This window comes from Mobula hypostoma, chromosome 4 (assembly GCF_963921235.1).
Source record: "Mobula hypostoma chromosome 4, sMobHyp1.1, whole genome shotgun sequence".
NCBI classification, from domain to species: domain Eukaryota; kingdom Metazoa; phylum Chordata; class Chondrichthyes; order Myliobatiformes; family Myliobatidae; genus Mobula; species Mobula hypostoma.
Genome location: NC_086100.1, coordinates 129,915,779 through 129,937,640, shown reverse-complemented (window position 1 = coordinate 129,937,640; position 21,862 = coordinate 129,915,779). Strand labels below are relative to the sequence as shown.

General features: G+C 38.3%; 1 protein-coding gene across 6 annotated transcripts in view; it reads right to left on the bottom strand.

The window, feature by feature from the left end:
- The window catches only part of kiaa1109 (KIAA1109 ortholog), a 439,747-nt gene that overhangs the window by 85,992 nt on the left and 331,893 nt on the right, over nucleotides 1-21,862 (bottom strand). For all 6 annotated transcript variants that reach the window (XM_063046524.1, XM_063046528.1, XM_063046526.1 and 3 more), the window contains 10 exons: nucleotides 19,906-20,112; nucleotides 17,082-17,320; nucleotides 15,050-15,294; nucleotides 14,849-14,954; nucleotides 12,247-12,344; nucleotides 11,603-11,797; nucleotides 10,711-10,879; nucleotides 7,453-7,664; nucleotides 6,316-6,514; nucleotides 832-891 (listed from right to left, as the gene is read on the bottom strand). In XM_063046524.1, the coding sequence (XP_062902594.1) occupies nucleotides 832-891; nucleotides 6,316-6,514; nucleotides 7,453-7,664; nucleotides 10,711-10,879; nucleotides 11,603-11,797; nucleotides 12,247-12,344; nucleotides 14,849-14,954; nucleotides 15,050-15,294; nucleotides 17,082-17,320; nucleotides 19,906-20,112 (1,730 nt within the window). The remainder of the gene's footprint in view (nucleotides 1-831; nucleotides 892-6,315; nucleotides 6,515-7,452; nucleotides 7,665-10,710; nucleotides 10,880-11,602; nucleotides 11,798-12,246; nucleotides 12,345-14,848; nucleotides 14,955-15,049; nucleotides 15,295-17,081; nucleotides 17,321-19,905; nucleotides 20,113-21,862) is intronic.

Below are 21,862 nucleotides of genomic sequence, written 5' to 3'. Positions count from 1 at the left end.
TAATGCGCCCCCCCCCCCACCCGTACCCCATCCATTATCTATTTATATACACATTTTTTTTCTCTCTCTCTCTCTCCTTTTTCTCCCTCTGTCCCTCTCACTATACCCCTTGCCCATCCTCTGGGCTTTTCCCCCCTCCCCCTTTTCCTTCTCCCTAGGCCTCCTGTCCCATGATCCTCTCATATCCCTTTTGCCAATCACCTGTCCAACTCTTGGCTCCATACCTCCCCCTCCTGTCTTCTCCTATCATTTTGGATCTCCCCCTCCCCTTCCCACTTTCAAATCTCTTACTAGCTCTTCCTTCAGTTAGTCCTGACGAAGGGTCTCAGCCTGAAACGTCGACTGTACCTCTTCCTGGAGATGCTGCCTGGCCTGCTGCGTTCACCAGCAACTTTGATATATAGATAACTGTATTTTTTAAAAAATAAAGCCTTCAACTCTAGATAATAATGAGCCCTAGATAATAATGAGCCGATCACAGTTTCAAGATGCAGCTCTTATTTAGTTATCGAACTTGTTGATTCATAATTAATCTCTGTTTTGAAAATGCCTTATGTTTTAAAAATGTCTTATGTTTTACTTGGCCTTTACAAGTTTCAATACCTGTTGCACCAAATTACCAGTTATTAAAAACTCATCAAATCTATAAATATTCTTTATTATAGTGTTGGTCACATGCTATTTGTCATGGCTTATGCAGAGTTATTTTCAGAAATTTTTGATTATCAGAATCAGAATCAGGTTTATTATCACTAACTTACATTATGTCATCATCTCCAACAGCAATCTGAATTGTTTGCTGATATGGATTAAGTTTAGTAAATAAATTACCTGCTGCAGCCTGCCCAGTAGTACGTGAACACACTTCATATGTTCCATCTGGTACCACACCTGTTGAAACATTCAGAAATAAATTAGCATTCCTGATTGACATTCACCAATCCAGTGGAATTTCTAGCTGGAATTTTTCTTGGAGGCAAGGAGGAAATAAACACTAGTAAATTGCAGACAACACACACAAAATGCTCATTGAACTCAGCAGGCTAGGTAGCATCTATGGTAAAGAATACAGTTGACGTTTCGGGTCGAGACCTATCAGCAGGACTAGAAAAACAAAGATGAGGAGTTAAGAGTTAGAAGGCGGGAGGGAAAGAGGGACAAACACAAGGTGATGGGTGAAACCGAGGGGGGGGCAGGTGGATGGGTGAAGTAAAGAGTTGGGAAGTTGATTGGTGAAAGAGATACAAGGGTGGAGAAGGGGGAATCTGACTGTCTCTCCTAGTAGATTCCCCCTTCCCCCCAATTTCACCCATCACCTTATGTATCTCCCTCCTCTCCTCCCTCCTAACTCTAACTCCTCATCTTTGTTTCTCCAGTCCTGCTGAAGGGTCTCCGCCCAAAATGTCGACTGTACTCTTTTCCATAGATGCTGCCTGGCCTGTTGAGTTCCTCCAGCATTTTGTGCGTGTTGCTTGGATTTCCAGCATCTGCAGGTTTTCTTTTAGTAAATTGCAAAGCTCACTCATTATTACACTGGTGACACATAGTGACAATTTACAGAATCTTTTCAGCAGTTCACCTGAATAGAAATTATACAAGAACTGTTTAAATCAGGGGTCCCAACCTTTTTTGCACCGCGGACCGGTATAATATTGACAATATTCTTGCGGGCCAGCCAACCCGGGGGGTGGGGGGGAGGGGTATCAAGTAGGGTTAAACTCACCTCGACATGTCTTTTACAGTTAGGGTTGCCAACTTTCTCACTGCCAAATAAGGGACAAAAGTAGTAGTCAAATACCGGACAGTGTTTACCCCGACAAAGACTACCATGACCATGAAGCCTTGTGTGGGCACCTGTGTGCGCAAGCACGTACGTGCTGATTTTTTTTTTTCCACAAATAGGTTTTGACTTAATCTTCCCGACCATACTGTACATACATTATTTCTACTTTATATAGGCTGTGTATTTATCATATCATTCCTGCTTTTACTATATGTTAGTGCTATTTTAGGTTTTATGTGTTATTTGGAATGATTTGGTAGGTTTTTTTTGGGTCTGGGAACGCTCAAAATTTTTTCCCATATAAATTAATGGTAATTGCTTCTTCGCTTCATGCCATTTCGGCACAAAAGGTTTCATAGGAACGTTCTACCTTAGCTGGGGAAATACGGGACAAGGGCGGTCCCGTATGGGACAAACCAATCTAGCCCAATATACAGGATGTCCCAGCAAATACGGGACAGTTGGCAACCCTATGTTCAAGTTCAACAGTGCGTGACAGGGAATGAGGAAAGGTGCAGCTGACTCATATCGTTTCCTCACGGCCTGGTAGCACATGCTTTGCGGCCCGTGGTTGGGGACCACTGGTTTAAATGAAACCCCAGGCAAAACTGTATCAGAAAATGAATCCCAGTTGTATGTAAACACATGGCAGACCAAGTGCTTGCAAATAAATTGAAAATTCTTCACTGAGAAATGCCCCAGGGCACTTCAAATGTCCAAGAAAAATCAGTGCCAAGTAAATAACACTTAATGCACGGAAAAAGCTAATTTCATTTTCATGCTTATGGTTATGCTCGACATGCCTCCACCTATTTTACTTGATTGCCCTCAAAATATCTGTATTTAATTCCCTTTAATGTATTTACCTAGTATCATCCCAGATTTACCTCAATCGTTACACATGACATCAAGTTCTGTATACTCAGCATTGTAGAAGATTTTTCCTGAATTCCTCACTGAATCTAATCATTTATCTTGTATTTGTGGCCCCTCATTTCAGACCCACTGACAAGATTCCCAAATATTATCTATCAAACCATTCATAGAATTCAACATTATTGCTTTGTTAATCTTAATAGATGAGCACAAAAGAAGCCAAGTCACTTCTTTAAGTGCAAGTGAGTTTTTCCCTGTCCACTGACCAACATTTGTGCCTCAACTGAAGTCACCGAAAATTTGATCATCTGGTTGTTCTTACACTGATTCAATTAAAAGTGACATATATGCAAATTAGCCACATTTTCTTCAAATAAAAATAATAACATTTCAAAAAGGTTGGTTATAATGTCCCAAGTTCAAGAAATGGTAAGCCAAACTTGGAAATATACTGCCCATCCTTCAGTAGTGCTGGGCCTAATGTCTAATTCCCAGCCGAAGAAAGGTAAGCAAGTACCTTCATCAGAAGGACTGTGACAATTCAAGGTGGTCTCTTACCACTGACTTCTCAGGGACAAATAATGATGGGCAATAAATACTGGCATTGCCAGCAATGTTCAGATCCCGAAATCCAAGGGTCCCTTTTCATATCCAAATGACACGCGGCTAAATTATTTGATGTATTTTTGCCAAGGACAGGGTGGGCTTTCGATAAAATACATTCAACTGTCACAAGGAAATGAGTGCGTGAACTTGGAATAGTAACTTGTAAAGGGGTTAAGGGTGTGTAACTGCACAAATTTTGAACAAAGGGATGGCATCAGTGCAAATGATGTAATATGAGGACCAGAATGCAAAGTTGTGATCAACAGTTTAGTGGGAATGAAATATAGGTAAACAAAGATGCATTTCATGATTAAATGACCCTAGAAAGTGCAAGAAGAGGAATGTGCAAAATGATCAAGGATTAAGCAGGAGACTAGGAAAAGGAATGGATGAGCAGGGTGCCCTGTGATAAAGGAGGACATGCATTACTGTAAAAAGTGCATACACAAAAGAGGCACATATATATAGCTACGGTGCCCAAAACTTTTGCAGAGTACAGCAGTAATTTTATGCATTGCACTGTACTGCTTCTGCAAAAAAAACAAATTTAATGATATATGTGGGTGATTCTGATTTGGGTCTCTATTGTGAACTGAGAGTGAAAGGGGGCAGGGAGAGGAGAATCATGGTTTGGAAAAGGGGGACGGAGTGGGAAGCATCAAAGAAACTCTGTAATGATTAATAAACCTATTGTTTCAAATCAAATAACCTTGTCTGTTGTCTCAGGGCTGGATGTATCTTCACCCGCCCCACCACTCCTCCTCTGTCACGTGTCCCACACCCCTCCTGTGGTGCTCCAACCTCACCATTCCCAACATCCTTTGCTCCAGCCATATTTACAAACTCGTTCTTCACTCCAGGTAGACAAATGCAGCAGTGTGCAAAACATCTAAGCACCCTAACTATATATATGTGCCTAATACTTCTGCATAGTACTGTAGATTAGCAGCTATGATGAAGTTCATAAAGTTTTCCATTTGCTTTTTAAACAGATGATTGACAGGGCAAAGGAGTGCAGGGGAGGGGAGGTGGTGTATGTGCGTGTGTGCGTGTGCGTGTGCGTGTGCGTGTGCGTGTGTGTGTGTGTGTGTGTGTGTGAGAGAGAGAGAGAGACAGAGAGAGATTGAGAGAGAGTTAGTGAGAGATAGAGATAAAGAGAGAGAATACAATATACAGTGGTATGCAAAAGTTCAGGCACCCTGTTCAAAATTTCTGTTACTGTGAATAGTTAAATGAGTAGAAGATGAACTGATCTCCAAATGTTTCATCTTTAACTTTATGAAAGTTAAAGATGAAACATTCTTTTCAACACTTTAAGCAAGATTAGTGTATTATTTTTGTTTTGTACAATTTTAGAGTGAAAAAAAGGAAAGGAGCACCATGCAAAAGTTTGGGCACCCCAAAAGATTTGAGCTCTCAGATAAATTTTACCAGGGTCTCAGACCTTAATTAGCTTGTTAGGGCTATGGTTTGTTCACAGTCATCGTTAGGAAAGGCCAAGTGATGCAAATTTTTAAGTTTTATAAATACCCTGACTCCTCAAACCTTGTCCCAACAATCAGCAGCCATGGGCTCCTCTAAGCAGCTGCCCAGCACTCTGAAAATTAAAATAAATGATGCCCACAAAGCAGGAGAAGGCTATTAGAAGATAGCAAAGCGTTTTCAGGTAGCTGTTTCCTCAGTTCATAATGAATTAAGAAATGGCAGTTAACAGGAACAGTGGAAGTCAAGTTGAGGTCTGGAAGGCCAAGAAAACTTTCCGAGAGAACTGCTCATAGGATTGCGAGAAAGGCAAATCAAAACCCCCATTTGACTGCAAAGGACCTTCAGCGACACCTCCACAAATATAACCTTCATGGAAGAGTCATCAGAAGAAAACCGTTCCTGCGTCCTGACCAAAAAATTCAGCATCAGAAGTTTTCAAAGGAACACCTAAACAAGCCTGATGCATTTTGGAAACAAGTCCTGTGGACTGATGAAGTTAAAATAGAACTTTTTGGCTGCAATGAACAAGGTATGTTTGGAGAATTTCATGAAAAGAACCCCTCTCCAACTGTTAAGCATGGGGGTGGATCGATCATGCTTTGGAGCTTGTGTTGCAGCCAGTGGCACGGGGAATATTTCACTAGTAGAGGGAAGAATGAATTCAGGTAAATACCAGCAAATTCTAGAAGCAAACATCACACCGTCTGTAAAAAGGCTGAAGGTGAAAACAGATGGCTTCTACAACAGGATAATGATCCCAAACACACCTCAAAATCCACAACGGACTACCTCAAGAGGCGCAAGCTGAAGTTTTTGCCATGGCCCTCACAGTCCCCCGACCTAAACATTATCGAAAATCTGTGAATAGACCTCAAAAGAGCAGTGCATGCAAGACGGCCCAAGAATCTCACAGAACTAGAAGCCATTTGCAAGGAAGAATGGGCGGAAATCCCCCAAACAAGAATTGAAAGACTCTTAGCTGGCTACAGAAAGCGTCTACAAGCTGTGATACTTGCAAAAAGGGGTGTTACTAAGTACTGACCATGCAGGGTGCCCAAACTTTTACTTCGGGCCCTTTTCCTTTTTTGTTATTTTTAAACTGTAAAAGATGGAAATAAAAAAGTAATCTTGCTTAAAATATTAAAGAAATGTGTCATCTTTAACTCGCTTAGCTATTCACAGTAACAGAAATTTTGACCGGGGTGCCCAAACTATTGCATGCCACTGTATGTTGAATTGCTGATAGTAACAAATTAAAGCTGAGGCTCAACTTAAGTTTAATATAATTTTTGAGCCGTTGTCTCATCGTAGCTCTCTTTACCAAAACAGGCACAGTTTAAGACTGATCAAAACAAGACTTGCTCTCATATTCATTATCTTGCATTTTGTAAAGATACTGAAGCTTTTACATGAGAAACAATAAATTTAAATACATCAGTGTTTGTTAATTATGTAACACTAGACAGACAAAATAATATGTACAGAAAATTAGCTCACTTTCTTTTCACAGAGATGGAAGTGATTAATATTATCATTATTATTGTTATTGAGAAGAGAAAACTTACAAGCATTCATTACAATATCTCCCTGAAGTTCAGGTTTCCAGTCATCCCAACTTGTTTCAAACCCATCTGCAAATCGTATGCAGAAATTTTTGAAATGACCTTTGCTCACGAGGGATTCAGATGAACAAGCAGTGATCAAGGTGCTCTCAATTGTAAGAACCATAGCTGAGCCAGGGTCAAGATCAGTTGCATGATTCGCCTGGCAAAATACATTGAAAAAAAGTTAAAGTATTATCCATAGTTAATAAAAGCAAAATATATTTCAATAATTTCAAATATTAAAACATTTAATAACTTCATAGGTTTAATTAACCATTGAGCTACTATGATGCGTTAAATAATATAAAAAACTGGAAACTTTTTTGGAAAACAAGCACTTTTATCCATGACACTAAATGACCAGTTTCTTTAATACACATCTTTGCTTTCAATTAAGGGTGGCTGAATTAAAATTTCACAAAACAAAACATTTTTACATGTGATTTCCATGTTGGTAAACTTAAAGTATAAACATAATACGATTACTACTTTTAGGTTTAAAGTAATAAAACATAAATAATATTCCCAGGCTTGGGGACTCATGATGAAGGCATAACAGGAACATCAGGAAACACCATGAAATTAAATTCCTGAATATGAAAGATTGGCAAAGCTTCTGATATAAAATACCATGTAGTCTACAAATGTGACATTTGAGATTTGCAATTCAATTTTTCACCAAAATATGATGGGAGGAAAACAAAGGCAATAAGGAAAGCTTGAAATGCTCTGAAACCCCTTCCTTTCGGCTATTGTAAAACTTCAGCTGATATTTTTAATGTTTAAACCAAAGAGTAGCTTCAGCATAAATATCACGGTTGTCCCAGGTTAATATGATTTAATTATCCATTCTAACTGGAGGGAGGCATAGGTGAAAATAAATGGCTTTAAAGCCTTCGGATTAGGAACACAAAAATTCATGAAAGCTATGGGCATTGGGATGATAGTAACTCTCAAGAGACGGGTAATAAATACTTGGCAAAAGGAACTGGTACAAAACGTGAAATTATAACTTTGTTAAAATATCAAACACTTGAGCATTAGTAACTGTACTAATACAGTATAACAATCTGATATCACATAGAGGAAACATCATACCTGTATAGTGCTGGTGATAGGTAAACAGATGCCCAAATCATTCACAGTCAACTGCAAAAAGAGTGTACCAAATGCTTGAGCAGAGGTCTGTTGAATTCCAGGCAGCTTGTCAACAACCTCTTTTGTAGCAACATGAATATCCTTATGTAATGCCATTCGTTGCTCATTCCAGTTGTCATAGGCAGCTTTGTAGTTTAGCCAGAAAAGGACAGCTTCAAGAAGGGAACAAAAAGATTTAAATATCCACATTATGCTCTTTTTCAATTTTTACATTGATTTTATAGTTCCTCAGAATGATTTTGATATGACTAATATGGGAACAAGATGGAGAAAAACAAGAGCCAATACTAGCTTAACACTGTATATCTATGTATCAAGATGAAATGAGGCAGCCACATACAGCTTTTTACAATATACCAGTTTCTTTATTGCAATACAATGATTATATGTTGACATTTTCAAGGCATCAAGTTTCAAAGTATTTTGTCTGAGATTGAAGATTGTATTATTTCAACACATACTCAGGCTCCTTTCTACAGAAAATTTGCTGCTGATGGAGACAAAACTATTTCAATCAAAAAAAACGCAAACAACAGGAATTCTGCAGATGCTGGAAATTCAAGCAACACACATCAAAGTTGCTGGTGAACGCAGCAGGCCAAGCAGCATCTATAGGAAGAGGCGCAGTCGACGTTTCAGGCCGAGACCCTTCGTCAGGACTAACTGAAGGAAGAGTGAGTAAGGGATTTGAAATTCAATCAAAATTTCAATCAGCCATTGTCTTGCTCTATCCCCAGCTTACTCCATAATTAACAAGGTTATCAATGGACATATTCATCATATTTCTGAGCATCTCCTTATTATGACAATGCCTTCCAATCCATTTTAAACCTTTGGTTTACCCTTGTATACATGCAGTAGTACTAGAAAATTTGCGAACCCTGTAAAATTTTCCCTATTTCTGCATAAATACGACCTAAAATGTGACCTTCATGCTCGATTAAACCAATAACACATAAAACAATATACATGTTGATTTATTTATTGAGAAAAATGATCCAATATTACATGTATTTGCTGGAAAAAGTATGTGTATCTCTGGGGTAATGCCTTCTACATAAGCTATTTGCAGTCAGGGATTTCAATCAATGAGATGAGATTGGAGGTGTGGGCTGTAGGGATGCCCTGCCCTATAAAAATGACACATAAAGTCAGGTTACTGATAGAGCCCGCTCTTCTCAAGATCTGTTTATGTGTACCATGCCTCGATCAAAATAACTTGCAGAGCACCTTAGAAGAAGAATTGTAGAGATGCATGAAGCTGGAAAAGGCTACAAAAGACTACAAACATCTAAAGACCTGAGTGTTAATCAGTACACAGTAAGAGAAATTGTCTACAAATGGAGGAAACTTAGTACTGTTGCTACCCTTCCTAGGAGTGGGCATCCTGCAAAGATCACACCAAGAGCACGACATGCAATGCTGAATGAGGTGAAAAAGAATTCAAAGGTAACAGCAAAAGATCTGCAGAAATCTCTAGAACTTGCAAAAGTCTCTATTCATGTGCCCACTATACGGAAAACACTGAACAAGAATGGTGTTCATGGAAGGACACCATGGAAGACACTGCTCTCCCAAAAAAAAAGTTGCTGCATGTCTCAAGTTTGCAAAAGACCACCTGGATGCTCTACAATGTTTCTGGAACAATATTCTGTGGGTAGATGAAACAAAAATTGAACTTTTTGGCGGAAATGCAAATTGCTGTGTTTGGAGGAAAAAGGGCACTGCACACCAACACCAAAACCTCATCCCAACTGTGAAGCATGATGGAAGGAACATCATGATTTGGGGCTGCTTTGCTGCCACAGGGCCTGGATAGCTTGTAATTGTTGACGGAACAATGAATTCAAAATTGTATCGAGACACTTTACAGGAGAATATCCGGGTAGCAGTTCATCACCTGAAGCTTAATAGAAGTTGGATAATGCCACAAGACAATGATCCAAAAGACAAGAGTAAATCAACAATAGAATAGTTTAAAAAGAAGAAAATTTGTGTTTCGGAATGGCCGAGTCAAAGTCCTGACCTTAATCCTGTAGAAATGTTGTGGAAGGGCCTGAAGCAAGCAGTTCATGCAAGGAAGCTCACCAATATCCCAAAGTTGAAGCAGTTTTGTAAGGAGGAATGGCCGATGTGCAGGACTGATCAACAATTACCAGAAACCTTTGGTTGAAGTTATTGCTGTACAAGGGGGTCACACCAGTTACTGAAAGCAAAGGTTCACATACTTTTTCCAAAAAATGCATGTAATATTGGATCAACACACACAAAAAATGCTGGTGAATGCAGTAGGCCAGGCAGCATCTATAGGAAGAGGTACAGTCGACGTTTCGGGCCAAGACACTTTGTCAGGACTAACTTTCAGAAGGGTCTTGGCCTGAAACGTCGACTGTACCTCTTCCTATAGATGCTGCCTGGCCTGCTGCGTTCACCAGCACTTTTTGTGTGTGTTACTCGAATTTCCAGCATCTGCAGATTTCCTCATGTTTGCGTTTTGTAATATTGGATAATTTTTCTCCATAAATAAATGAACAAGTATGCTTTTGTGTTATTTATCTAACTGGGTTCTCTTTATTTAGTTTTAGGACAGGTGACGATCTGATCACAATTTAGGTCATATTTATGTAGAAACAGAGAAAATTCTACAGGGCTCACAAACTTTCTAGCACCACTGTATATTGCTCTGAACTGTTCTACTTACCTAAGATAACTGTTGCACTGCTGGCAGCCTGCCTTCAGCTGCCAGAGCTCTAAGCTGAGGAATTCTTTTCTTGAAATTCATTCATTCATTCTTTCATTCTCTCTCTGTCTCTCAAAATGCTGGAAATACTCAGCAGCAGTGACATGAACCATTTGCTCCCTTGACCTCTCTACAGGTGCTACCCTACCTTTTGCCATATTTTTATTATCCTCCGCTTTTGTTTCAGATTTTTAGGATCTGGAGTATTTCTGAAAACACTGATAGAATGCGAGGGATACTCAACAGACAGAATGTTACACTGAGAAGGTCAATAGTATTGTGAATGAGCATTTAGTGAGGTGGGGGCAAAGAGGAAGATGCTGGACTGAAGCAACACTGAATTGTGCCTGGGTGAGGAGATGTAAATTGGATACCTTTACTCACACAGAATGTGGAAGCAAGAACATAGGGGCTTCAGATACATCTCTTATGATCAAATGAGAGTTAGAAATTCATACCTCTATCAAAGGCCACAGGCTGTGCATATATTATTGGCCGACTAAGCGTGATGAGTACAGCTTCTCTATCAAATGCACCACTGATCTCTTCTTGCAATGCATTTCTCAATCCGATCCGTGTTTTGAAATATGCTACCTGATGAAAATCTGAACCAGCCTCCTCATAGACCTAAAATCAATAATAGAAACAATGCATAAAACGGAAACCAAGAACATACTGAAATATGGAAAAAGTTAGAGCTGGAGGTCAGGATACAACTATGTGGCATGGGACAAACAGAAATGCAACACAGTAACAAGCAGAGGGTATGGTTCTGAGTAACAAAACAAGAGCACAGGAGTAACTGGTCTGCGTTTAGGATTAATGTTTTACATCAAACACTAAGAAACCTTCTGTGCTGCAAATAATACACAAATTGATAAATACGTGATGTTAATTGAGAAGTTAATTTACAGATATAAGTTACTCCCCATTGATAGAAATAACAAGGGCAACTTTTTATTGAATATAGATCAAGTCAACAAAAAAAAGAGAGGTATAGATGAAGTATAAATATGTGGATCACAGTTTGTAACATAAAGAACAGAGAGTGTGGTTAAGAGTAGCCTCGTCCCACTGGGTCAAAGAGAAATTAACTCAAATTAGTATATTCAGTAACACCTGTCATTTTTTTTTTCTTAAAAGAACATGTCTTATGAATTATACAGCTTAACGAATTCAATGTATCAGTTTTTTCTTTAAATGGCATTTCATCAAGACATTTTTTCTTTCAACTTTAAATCACATTTAATGCAATGCAAAGTCAGAATATATGTAACACTGTGCAAACTACCACATTATAATTAGCTTTGAGAAAGCTAAATCATTACTATTAATTTGAAAAATTTGTACCTGATGTTTAACAATTTGTCCTAGTGCCAGGTTTAGATCAACCTGACATTTGCCAAACAGTTTCAGGTAACTGCTGTTATGGCCTGCACCTAGTTGTGCCTTAGCTTGGATACGATTTGAAAGTTCCAGTTCAATAAGTCCAGTCTCTAACCTTACAGCTCTCATGGAAGGAGTAGTTGCTGTAACCTGGATACCCTAGATACAAAATTAACAAAATATAAATACTGAAGGTATTTTTTTACCTCTAGTATTATCCTACAAGGTAAAAATAAAGCAAAGCTACTAATTAGAAGTTATCTGCTCAATTAAAAATAATTGTATCACGATACTGTGCTACTTTTAATCAAATCCACTATACAATAATTCTGTATAAAGCCGTAGGTCCAAAAGACAGGATTCCAGTGGTGAATAATCAAGTATTAGCTCTCTTTTATTGCTGCACAAATGAAAGAGGCAGAGAAATCAGATATCACTTGTTTCACACTAACACCTTGAACACTGACAGAAGCTAATGTTAATTACATTGGTGAATTATAAAGGACTGGAATTTATTTTCAGAAATTAGTGCTTCTAAAACAGATTTAAAAGTAAATTCAATTCAGAATGACTCCCATATTTAAACATCAATATTTTATATTAATTACCTTAAATTGTAGATTTAAAGAATATAGCAAAATTTTGGGCTTTTCTCCATCCATTAAAATATCATGTTCATTCCACAGTGGTATAGGTTGCTCCCCACCTGCAGATACAATGTTTGTTACAAGGGAACATAAATTGAAGTAATTTTTACTTAAAACAGCATTCCACATTTTCTGTGGGATGTCAAATTACAATTCAAGATGCTTCTGAAAGTTAATCGCAAGAAATATGTTTGATATTTCTTGTCAGATTAAAACACACAAATGTCATTTTTCTCCCTGTTGCCTTATTAGTATTCTCACACCTGCTCTGCTGCCTTCTTACTGGCACTGCACTTTTGATATCTCTCACTGTGTCAATCACTGATTCTTGGATGTTCCATTCACCACATTCTGGTAATCCTCATGACATTTCCAGACCTGTACTCACCAATAATGTACCTACTACTGGACACTGCTAAACCTAAACCAATCAACAATGTACTGCACTATTATGCATTGAAAGACCTGTACACACCAGTACCACGTAAATTTTGTATTGACAGCCCTATTTAGATTTATTTTAAGATATAGTGTGGAACAGGCTCCTCCAGCCCTTACAGCCACACCAGCCAGCAGCCCATTAACCCTAGCCTAATCATGGGACAATTCACAATGACAAATTAATCTATTAACTGGTACATCTTTGGACTGTGGGAGGAAATCAGAGCACCTGGAGGAAACCCCATGCATGCGGTAAGAAATGTACAAACTTCGTTACAGAGGAAGCCAGAATTGAACTCCCAACTCCGATGCTCTGAGCTGTAAAGTGCTACACTAATTGCTACTGTGGTGCGCTAGCACTACATTTGGATATGGATGAAGATGTGGGGTCAGCTAAGGAAGTTGGAACTCATCTGATATGGTCCTTGGATCTCTTTTCCTGAAAATCTAAGCGATGTTTTTGGTTTAGGGAGGGCTCCACCGTGAAGCCGACTCTCAAGGACTGTCACCGAAGAATGAGCTTGAAGAATCTATGCTGTGAGCCAGATGTTACACAACACAAAACATCAATGCAGCAACTCAATTCACTATTGCTGTGCAAAAACTAAGCGCTGAAATGGAATCCCTGGTAATCCATTTCCTCAGTGATCTCAACCTGCCTGTATCTTCTGAAGTGGCTGTATCCACTGTCTTTCTCAACATCTCTCCATAATATTTGGTTCATCAAGATCAAAATAATTTCACATCTTTCCTAATTACCCAATCAAAACCAAAGATTTTCCAGTAACAGCTGCTCTGCCTGTATTCACATATCACCACTCTTGTCCCTTCTAATTTCCTTGTGTGTTCTCTATATGTTCCCTTCCAGCAAAAATGCTCCTAAAATATATTGTCATCTTCCAAAATTACTGCTATGACACCGAACTTTAACTCACCATCACTTCTCTTGAAACGTCTGCTTTCTCCAAACTGCATGCTTCACATCCATCACTAGATACGAATAAATTTCTTCCAACTAAACATTGGCAAACCAAGCTCATCATGTTTTATTCCTCTCTCAAGCTCATAATCTACACATCAATTCCATTTCAACAGCTTGAAACTTAAAAATATTCATGAACTACAACACACCAGACCCAGAGTGCCACTTCCAAACACATTCTTGTCCCTTTAATTAGTGTTTTCACTACATAACAACTTCTAAGCCGATGTTCTGAGTTTCTCAGTTCTGTATTTGTTGTTATGCATAGAATCACAAAATGATCATGCCACAGATGGAGGCCATTCATCCTACTGACTCCTCCATGATAGCTCTTTTTATAACAATCATGAAAAATCAAACACCCCCCCTCTTTCCCTCCAATCTGCAATTAATTTCTCTCAACTACCAAGTCCTTTTTAAGATCTCTGATTGACTGTTTTTATCACTTCTACAGGCAGTGGATGCCAGTATGTATACAGAAAAATCTTTTCCTCACATCCACTTCATATATCTTTATTTGAAAGTTTAAATCTGTACTCTCATCTGAACAATGGGAATATCTTCTCTTTATTTAGCCTGTTTCAACCAGCTGTGAGCTTCTAAATGTTTATTAAACCGCCTCTTGATCTTCTTTGTCACAAGGAAAATATCATCTAATTATTGCAGCTGAAATCCCTTATTCCAGGAACATTTATGTCACTTTTCATATCCTTCCTAAGGTGAAAAGACCCACCTGACAAGGATATCCATTTTAATCATTTAAGAAAAGTTAACCTGCTCTCAGCTCCTCCCCAGATAGAACACCACACCTGTACAAACTTTAACCTTGCAACCCATGCTGCTATTTCATCTCATCATATCCTGTCCTTCCAGTATCACCTCCTGCAATACGGGAAGCCCCAATTAGACTACCACCTACTTCCTTTTCCCACCAACTCAACACCTCTACGCCTTTCAAACATTAGTGCCACCATATTTTCATTGACACATTTATAAGTGTGCAAAGGAGAATAAGCAACAAAAAGTTGTGGTGGTTAACATAGCGGGTACTACTGAGTCTTGCTTTCATGATAACGTTGTTGGTCTGATCTACAAATAATCTTTCAATTAATTTTAAGCCAAGATAAATTTATTGCATACCTGATACTTTCTGAATTACTTCATTGACCTCTTTCATGAAAACTTTCTGTAGAAAGACTAGCTGATTCAAAAGGTCCGTTGTCAAGTTGTGCTCAAAAGAACCAACCTGAAAGCATAATCAGCACAGATGAAGAATGCTTCTTATTTTTTAACATAATTTACTAGTTTGATATCAATAGACTTTTCTAATCAGAGACATACCTCAGCAACACATCGCAAATAGTTCCCCTGTAGGTAGTTGCCTTGTTTCAATGGGAATTCATCTGCATTCCAGGATTTGTCTGGGTGACACTCATGCTCTTCCATGATATATTCTCCAGACATGGTAACTTGTGGTAGATTAAGGCTGGCTGATGGTGGCAATGCTGCCACGTCAACAGGTGTTACTTTGGACTGGAAGCGCAGCCTATGACTGGGCAGCTCAAATGTGAACCGTGTTTGGGCTCCTAATGATTAGAAGAGAATATGTAATAATAGAATATTTACATTGGAGCTATGTCAGTTTTAACTAACTGATGCTGATAATTACTTAAGTCCACTGATAACAATAAGGAAAAACAGAATTTAACATTTTTTCCATTTGGACAAAGGAAAATGTATCGTGGGTGGTTTTGCTACTACCATCCACAATACATACCTTAGTAACCACAGACCTTTCATGCATTTGCTTCTTGTTCCTCATTATATACAATTCCTGAGATTCAAGCCTTGGCATAACAAAATCATTAGGGAAGCAATTTTATTCAAGCTTTAACAACACATGGAAACAGTATTAATTCCAAGTTTCTACAAATGTTACTAGACCAACTTACTTAGATGACAGCAGTTCAAGTAGCTTTAACCTATTCATAGCTTTCCTGTGCTTTCTTTCAAAGGATTAGGACATGCAGCTGTACCAAATTCCAGCTGGATAGTTAGGCTATTTAGGAATTGGAGCAAGTGGGTGAATACTGGGGATGCAGACATATAAATTTTGGCTCTTTTCCCAGTTATTTTCCAATCTACATACTAAATTGAAAGATTTTATAATGAGAAATAGGCAGAATGGAAAACAGCGGTACAGGTCTTTAAGGTTATCTTATATGTGAATACTGTATTGCAAGCATAGTAATAGAGTAATGGTGGATCAGGATCTGTGGGTCAACAAGCAGAGAATGATGAGTGAGCAGTTTAGGATAAGGGCAGCGGTGTTTCAGAGGATGTCAATTTTATAAATGAGAGGCCAGTGAAAGAACAGTTCAATGGTACAACGTAAAGGTACAAAAATATAGATTAGGGCAGCAACTGGTGAGTTTGAGACAATGGCATGCATGCTAACGGGAAGTAGTAGCTTAAGAACAGAGTTTGAGAGAGATTTTGCGATGGGTTTCCATCCTCAAGATTAATTGGAAAGTAATAGCTAGGCTTCTTCAAGAACTAGATGCCATACATGCAGCGAAGATGATAAAATATTTTTAAAATACTTGTATCTTAAAATATTTGTATGAAATGAAACAACTAAATAGATAAAAACATGCATAAATAGATTTTGATATCTACAAGACCAGATTGTTGACTACACAACCATGGCAGTGTTCACTAATAAAAAAACACATCAAAACCTCATGTAAATAAGATCAGTGTATTTTAACAACAAAGCTGGAAGTTGTATCAGTACAACTGATTTTACTGAATTACAGGGTGCAATATTACTTGCTTTTAACAGGAAATAATAATAGCTTTACCATCATTACAATCACAAAATGGTAGTTTTTATGAATTAGATTTTAAAACAGGCCACATATTGAATGAAACTGTACATTCAGCTCAACGGGTTGTACCTGAATCTGAAATCTACTTCATTGTGTTACAAGTCTGTCCAATAAGACCAAGCCCACTAAGTTAACTTGTGTATCGAATATGCATGAAGCCTGTCATCCTTTTGGAATTGTAATTATCAATGAAACCTACCAATTATAATTCCAAATGGATGACAGGCTTCATATTTTTTTTTAGAACAACCAATCCTACAATTACTGATTCCACTCAAATAAGCTGACACATCACTTTATAAGTTTAATTACAGCAAACAAATGTCCTTGGTATAGGTAGACTGATAGTTCACTCATTGACTGAAATAAATTAAGTTTTTGAAATTTTTAAGATTCCAATCATGAACATAACCACTCATCTTGCTGTGATTAAAAAATTTGCTGCCAATGAAAACTTTTTGAAGACATTGACACACCAGTACCTGTCATTCCATGACTTTTCATCCTGCCCATTTTGTATTCCGCTTTAAGAGATGGTAGTAATGCAGCACCAATGGTGATGCCATCCAACAAGGCACTAAATTTAAGTACAATTGGCTTCTTCTCCAAACCCTCTGGCAACTGAGGAAATTCATTTGTTTCAACAGGAGTTTGATTGACACTTGAAGGTGGCTTCTCAGAGGGTTGCGGAGTAGAAACATCCTCCTTTGGCACTGGTATGCTATACATAACAAATAAAAGAACATCTAAGTCTTGACTGAGTGATCATAGTAATATTTTATAACTTTGATTTGGGATAGAATTTAGTGCTCAGATATATTTAATAGGTTTTTAATGGCTTTGGAGAATCTAAAACACATTTTACTGCTACAATGAAATAATACTAACAAAAGTTGATTATTTCCTTTTAACATTAAATAATCAAATTATCATTTCTGCAAGACAAGTTTAGCTTAGAAAATGAGGACAAAGTCATTTTTTTAGATATTTTAATATATAGACTGCTGGAACAGTTAACTGATGACAATACAATGGTTAATCACACTTCTTTCAAAGTCACCTTCAGATACTCATTATGAAAAGTATTACTGAGGTTATATTCTGTAATTATCCATCTATATCCAGTGGCCATTATTTTGATGTAAATTTTGATCAATAGTGTGGTCACATTGTAAGCTGCCCAGTTAATCAAACAAAAGCGACATTTTAAAGCTGTGGAATGCAAGTCAGACCTTGCTGCTGACCGGAAACCAAAACAAGAATGCTGGATATCCCCAGCACATCAGGAAATAGCTGTGGGGGGTGCAGGGAAAGGCCAAATTACAATTATAACTTGCAACATGTCAATCTTCTAGAACATATTTTATTTTTTGCTGATTTATTTGTGTTAATATTATTTAATTACTTAATATTACAATAAATTTGAAATTGAACTGCGGGCATTTCTGGTATTTTCCTTCAGTTCTCAGGTTCCACATCTGACTATGTTTCACATCTTTATTATGTCCTTTGGTTTTGTTTCCACTCTTTTAGTTCTCTGCTGTGTACATACATCTATTGATGCTTCTGGACACATCTTCAGTGATGTTCCTGGAATCATCGGGTGTTTTGGGTCTTTCAACATCATACACCCTCTTCCAGGTGACCCAGCGGGGCTGATCAGACCCCAGCTTGTGTCCAGATGGCTAGCTACTTATGACTCCATGGCTCCCCTCTTTTGAGCCATAGCCACTGGGAGACACCTCGCTCTCCATCCAGCCTGCTGACAGTTGCTGACCAGTCCTGCGTACTTGGAGAGCTTCCTTTCAAAGGTCTCTTCCAAGCTATCTTCCCATGGGACTGTCAGCTCCAGCAGCACCACTTGCTTAGTAGACTCAGACACTAGGACAATGTCTGGTCACAGGGTGGTAGCTGCGATATGGTTGGGGAACTTCAGCTGCCCTTCGAGGTCCACCAACAGCTGCCAGTCCCTTGCAGAGGTCAGAATACCTGCAGATGTTCTTTTGGCAGGTATTGGCTGCTCCCCAGCTCTGACAAAGGCAATGGTCTGCTTGGAGGGTCGGGACCGCTTTGCCCACTCAACTCCTGCACTGACGGTCTCTCATTAATCTATTAATCAGGCAACTCCATAAAACATTAGAACCATCAAAGATATTTTCTTTGGCTGATTTTCTTTTCCCTTTCCCTCCCCCCTCTAAAATTTAAAACTTTAGCTTGTGTCCCAATTCAACTTTAAACTAGAGCTTTGTTCCTCTTTCTACAGATGAGCCCATCCTGCTGGGTTTTTCCAGCATCTTCTGCTTTTATTTTAGTTTTCCAGCACATGCAGCTTTTTTTGAGTTACAACCAGCATGAGTCAGAAACTGTCGATGGCAAGGACATTGGGTAGAACACAGGCCTTAATGTGGCAAATTGATAAGGAGTGAAAAACAGTGATTTAGACCCTTCAGGAAGGGCATCTCGTTAAGCCAAATTAAATAAACTATAATCTGTACAGATCTCTAGTTAAGAAAAGCCCTGTTTTCTCACAAAAGGATAGTTCAGTTGAGGGGATGTGTCTAAATCATTGATCAATTTGAGGGGCTTCACTGCCTTGAAATCCAACACAAAAGCAAAGAGGTAGCAGACAATTTAGAACCATGCTTACCTGTTCTTTACCATGAGCAAGAAGACAGCGACTGTGAGTGTGAGATGTCTCTCTACTTATTAATTACCACATTGTTTTGGTATTTATATCTGTTTTATGCAACTGTAGCCAGTTGCTTATGACAGTTGTTCCCTCTCTGCGAGACAATGAACCACATCAAGAGGAAGTTAAAATCTTACAAGGAAGTGATGGTCAAAATGGACCCAGTACAGAAGATTGAAGTAGTGAGCAATGAGAAGCTCAGGGCTCAAACAATCTGCTTTTGGTCACTCCGGTGTGGAGTGAGTAGTAAACATGATATACCTAATTGATTGTAGTGCAATTAATGCTGCCTGTACTTTAAAGAATTACTAGCTAATCATTAGCAATGTGGCCACGAAGATGGTAGAAAGCAAATGTCACGGACCTGTTCGCAGCCAGTAAATCTTATTTTTGGAGACAAGAGTGATTGCAAATGCTGGCAATCTGGAGCAACAGACACACAATGCTGGCAGAAAGCAGGTCAAGCAGTATCTATGGAGGAAAATGAAGAGTCGACAGCTCAGGCTGAGACCCTTATTAGGATTGATGTTTGCATGTTTTCACCATCCACCAAGGCAAAATATATTTCCATATAATACATAGCACGTGAACGAGTTTTATTTTTACAGGCTGCTTACCCTGTTGATGGCTGACGAATGAGATCAGAAATTTGTTTGGAGAGCTGGTGAGAGCTCCGAACCATCATGCTATGTAGTGTAGCAGGATGTTGTGGGATATTGATGCTGATCGCTCCTACTTTTATAACCATTGTGTTGTTGGTCTTAAGTCCTCTCTGCGCACTGTAGAGGGCCTGAGATTTGGCAATACTGCATTTAACTACAGTTCTAAAAGGATAAGCAAAAGACATTAAACCTTCAAAATCTGTCAACCAATGTTACTGGAAACATCAAACAATGCAGAATTGTAAAAAAACTATACAATAGGAAAAGGCCAGTTATCTTATCAAATTATCTTTTTGCAAGCCATTTAACCCAATCACATGTTCCAAGTCATTTCAAACAAACACTTCTAATTCCTTTTGACAATAAATTGACAATTATAATTCAGCAATTTGTGACAGTACAATTGCTTTCCTCTTCGTCCAGGACATTATGAGGACATTTTTTTTACAATCTGCTACATAAATGACATGCTAACTTTAAATCTGTACAGTATGTTTCTATATTTCTTTTGACCATTGAAAATAAGCTACCAAAATTTCCATTATGTAATAATACATTATTCATAACAATATCTCAAATTTTTCTTCTTCAATTGAAGCAAACAATCCCATAATTTTGCAAGTCTGAGAAACAGTTATGGGATAATGTACCAGTAATTCTACCTTTCCAATCCCTTCTATTCCTTCTATCCCTACAATACAAACCATAAAACAAGTCATCATTACTTCTAAGTTAGATCTCATGAACTTTTGATACTTGTACTAGATTTAGCTTGTACTTGTGAAATCCACAAAAGCAAAATGGCTAAGTTGATGACAACTGCCTTTACAAATTCATTAATATGCTTCCCTGCACCACTCCCTCCCCAAAATTGGCAAACTAAGGTTGGATGTGCATGATTCCAAAAATCTGCTCCATGCAGCAATTACATCTAGCCTCATACTGCTGCAAGGAATTGTGCAAAACATTTCAAGTCTTTAGGAGTACACTCTAGCACAACTACAGTAAATAGCTTCCAATGAGATAGAGGAAAACACAGGAATAGAATGAACAAGTGTCTGGCTACATCACTTGAACAATGATTACAGACATACGTGTTCTGTGAGGCAGGCAATGATTAGAATGGTGAACTCTGCAGTGAGAAGCTGCTACAGGAACCCAAACTCAGAAATGAAGTACTGATCTACTGTACAAGTAGATCAGTAGATCAATCAACAGCCATGCAGATACAATAAGGGCAAAACATCCATGAGGATCTTTAGTGCATGTGTAGTGAAGGATTTAATGTGTGGTTTGCACTTTGTTTGAAAATAAATGAAAAAATGTAAGTCATCATTAGCACATTTTTTTTTCACAAATTTCATTCAATCAAGCAAGGTGCACATTGATGATGTCATTGATGTGTGGGAGAAGTCAGGAATATAAAACCTGTGCTAAGGCGAATTGGCTGCTGAACTCTTATATCTGTCAGACATATTTTCTGTCTGTTAGACATCTTTTCTACAAGGAATAAAAAAAGTGACAAATTTCAATCTGTACTAACAATGAAAACTATGGTCAGAACTGAAACGGGAAAAATTATATTCAAGAACAAGGATATGACAGAGAAATTAAACGAATATTGTGTGCTGGTCTTCACAGAAATAACTGTAACTAACTCTTGAAAATGTAACAGCATCTCTGGTGTGAGTGAGGAGATCAAAGAGATTCGTATTAATAACAACATATAGGGGAATGAATGGACTGAAAGCTCCTAAATCCCCAGGATCTGAGGACTTGCATTCTAGGGTTTCAAAAATAGTGGAGTGAGTAAGGGTATGCTGGGCAATATAATTATACTAAACAAATCTGAGTGTTTCGACATTGCAATTGGCATAACAGATAAAGGAGAACCACATGAGGAGCATTTCAA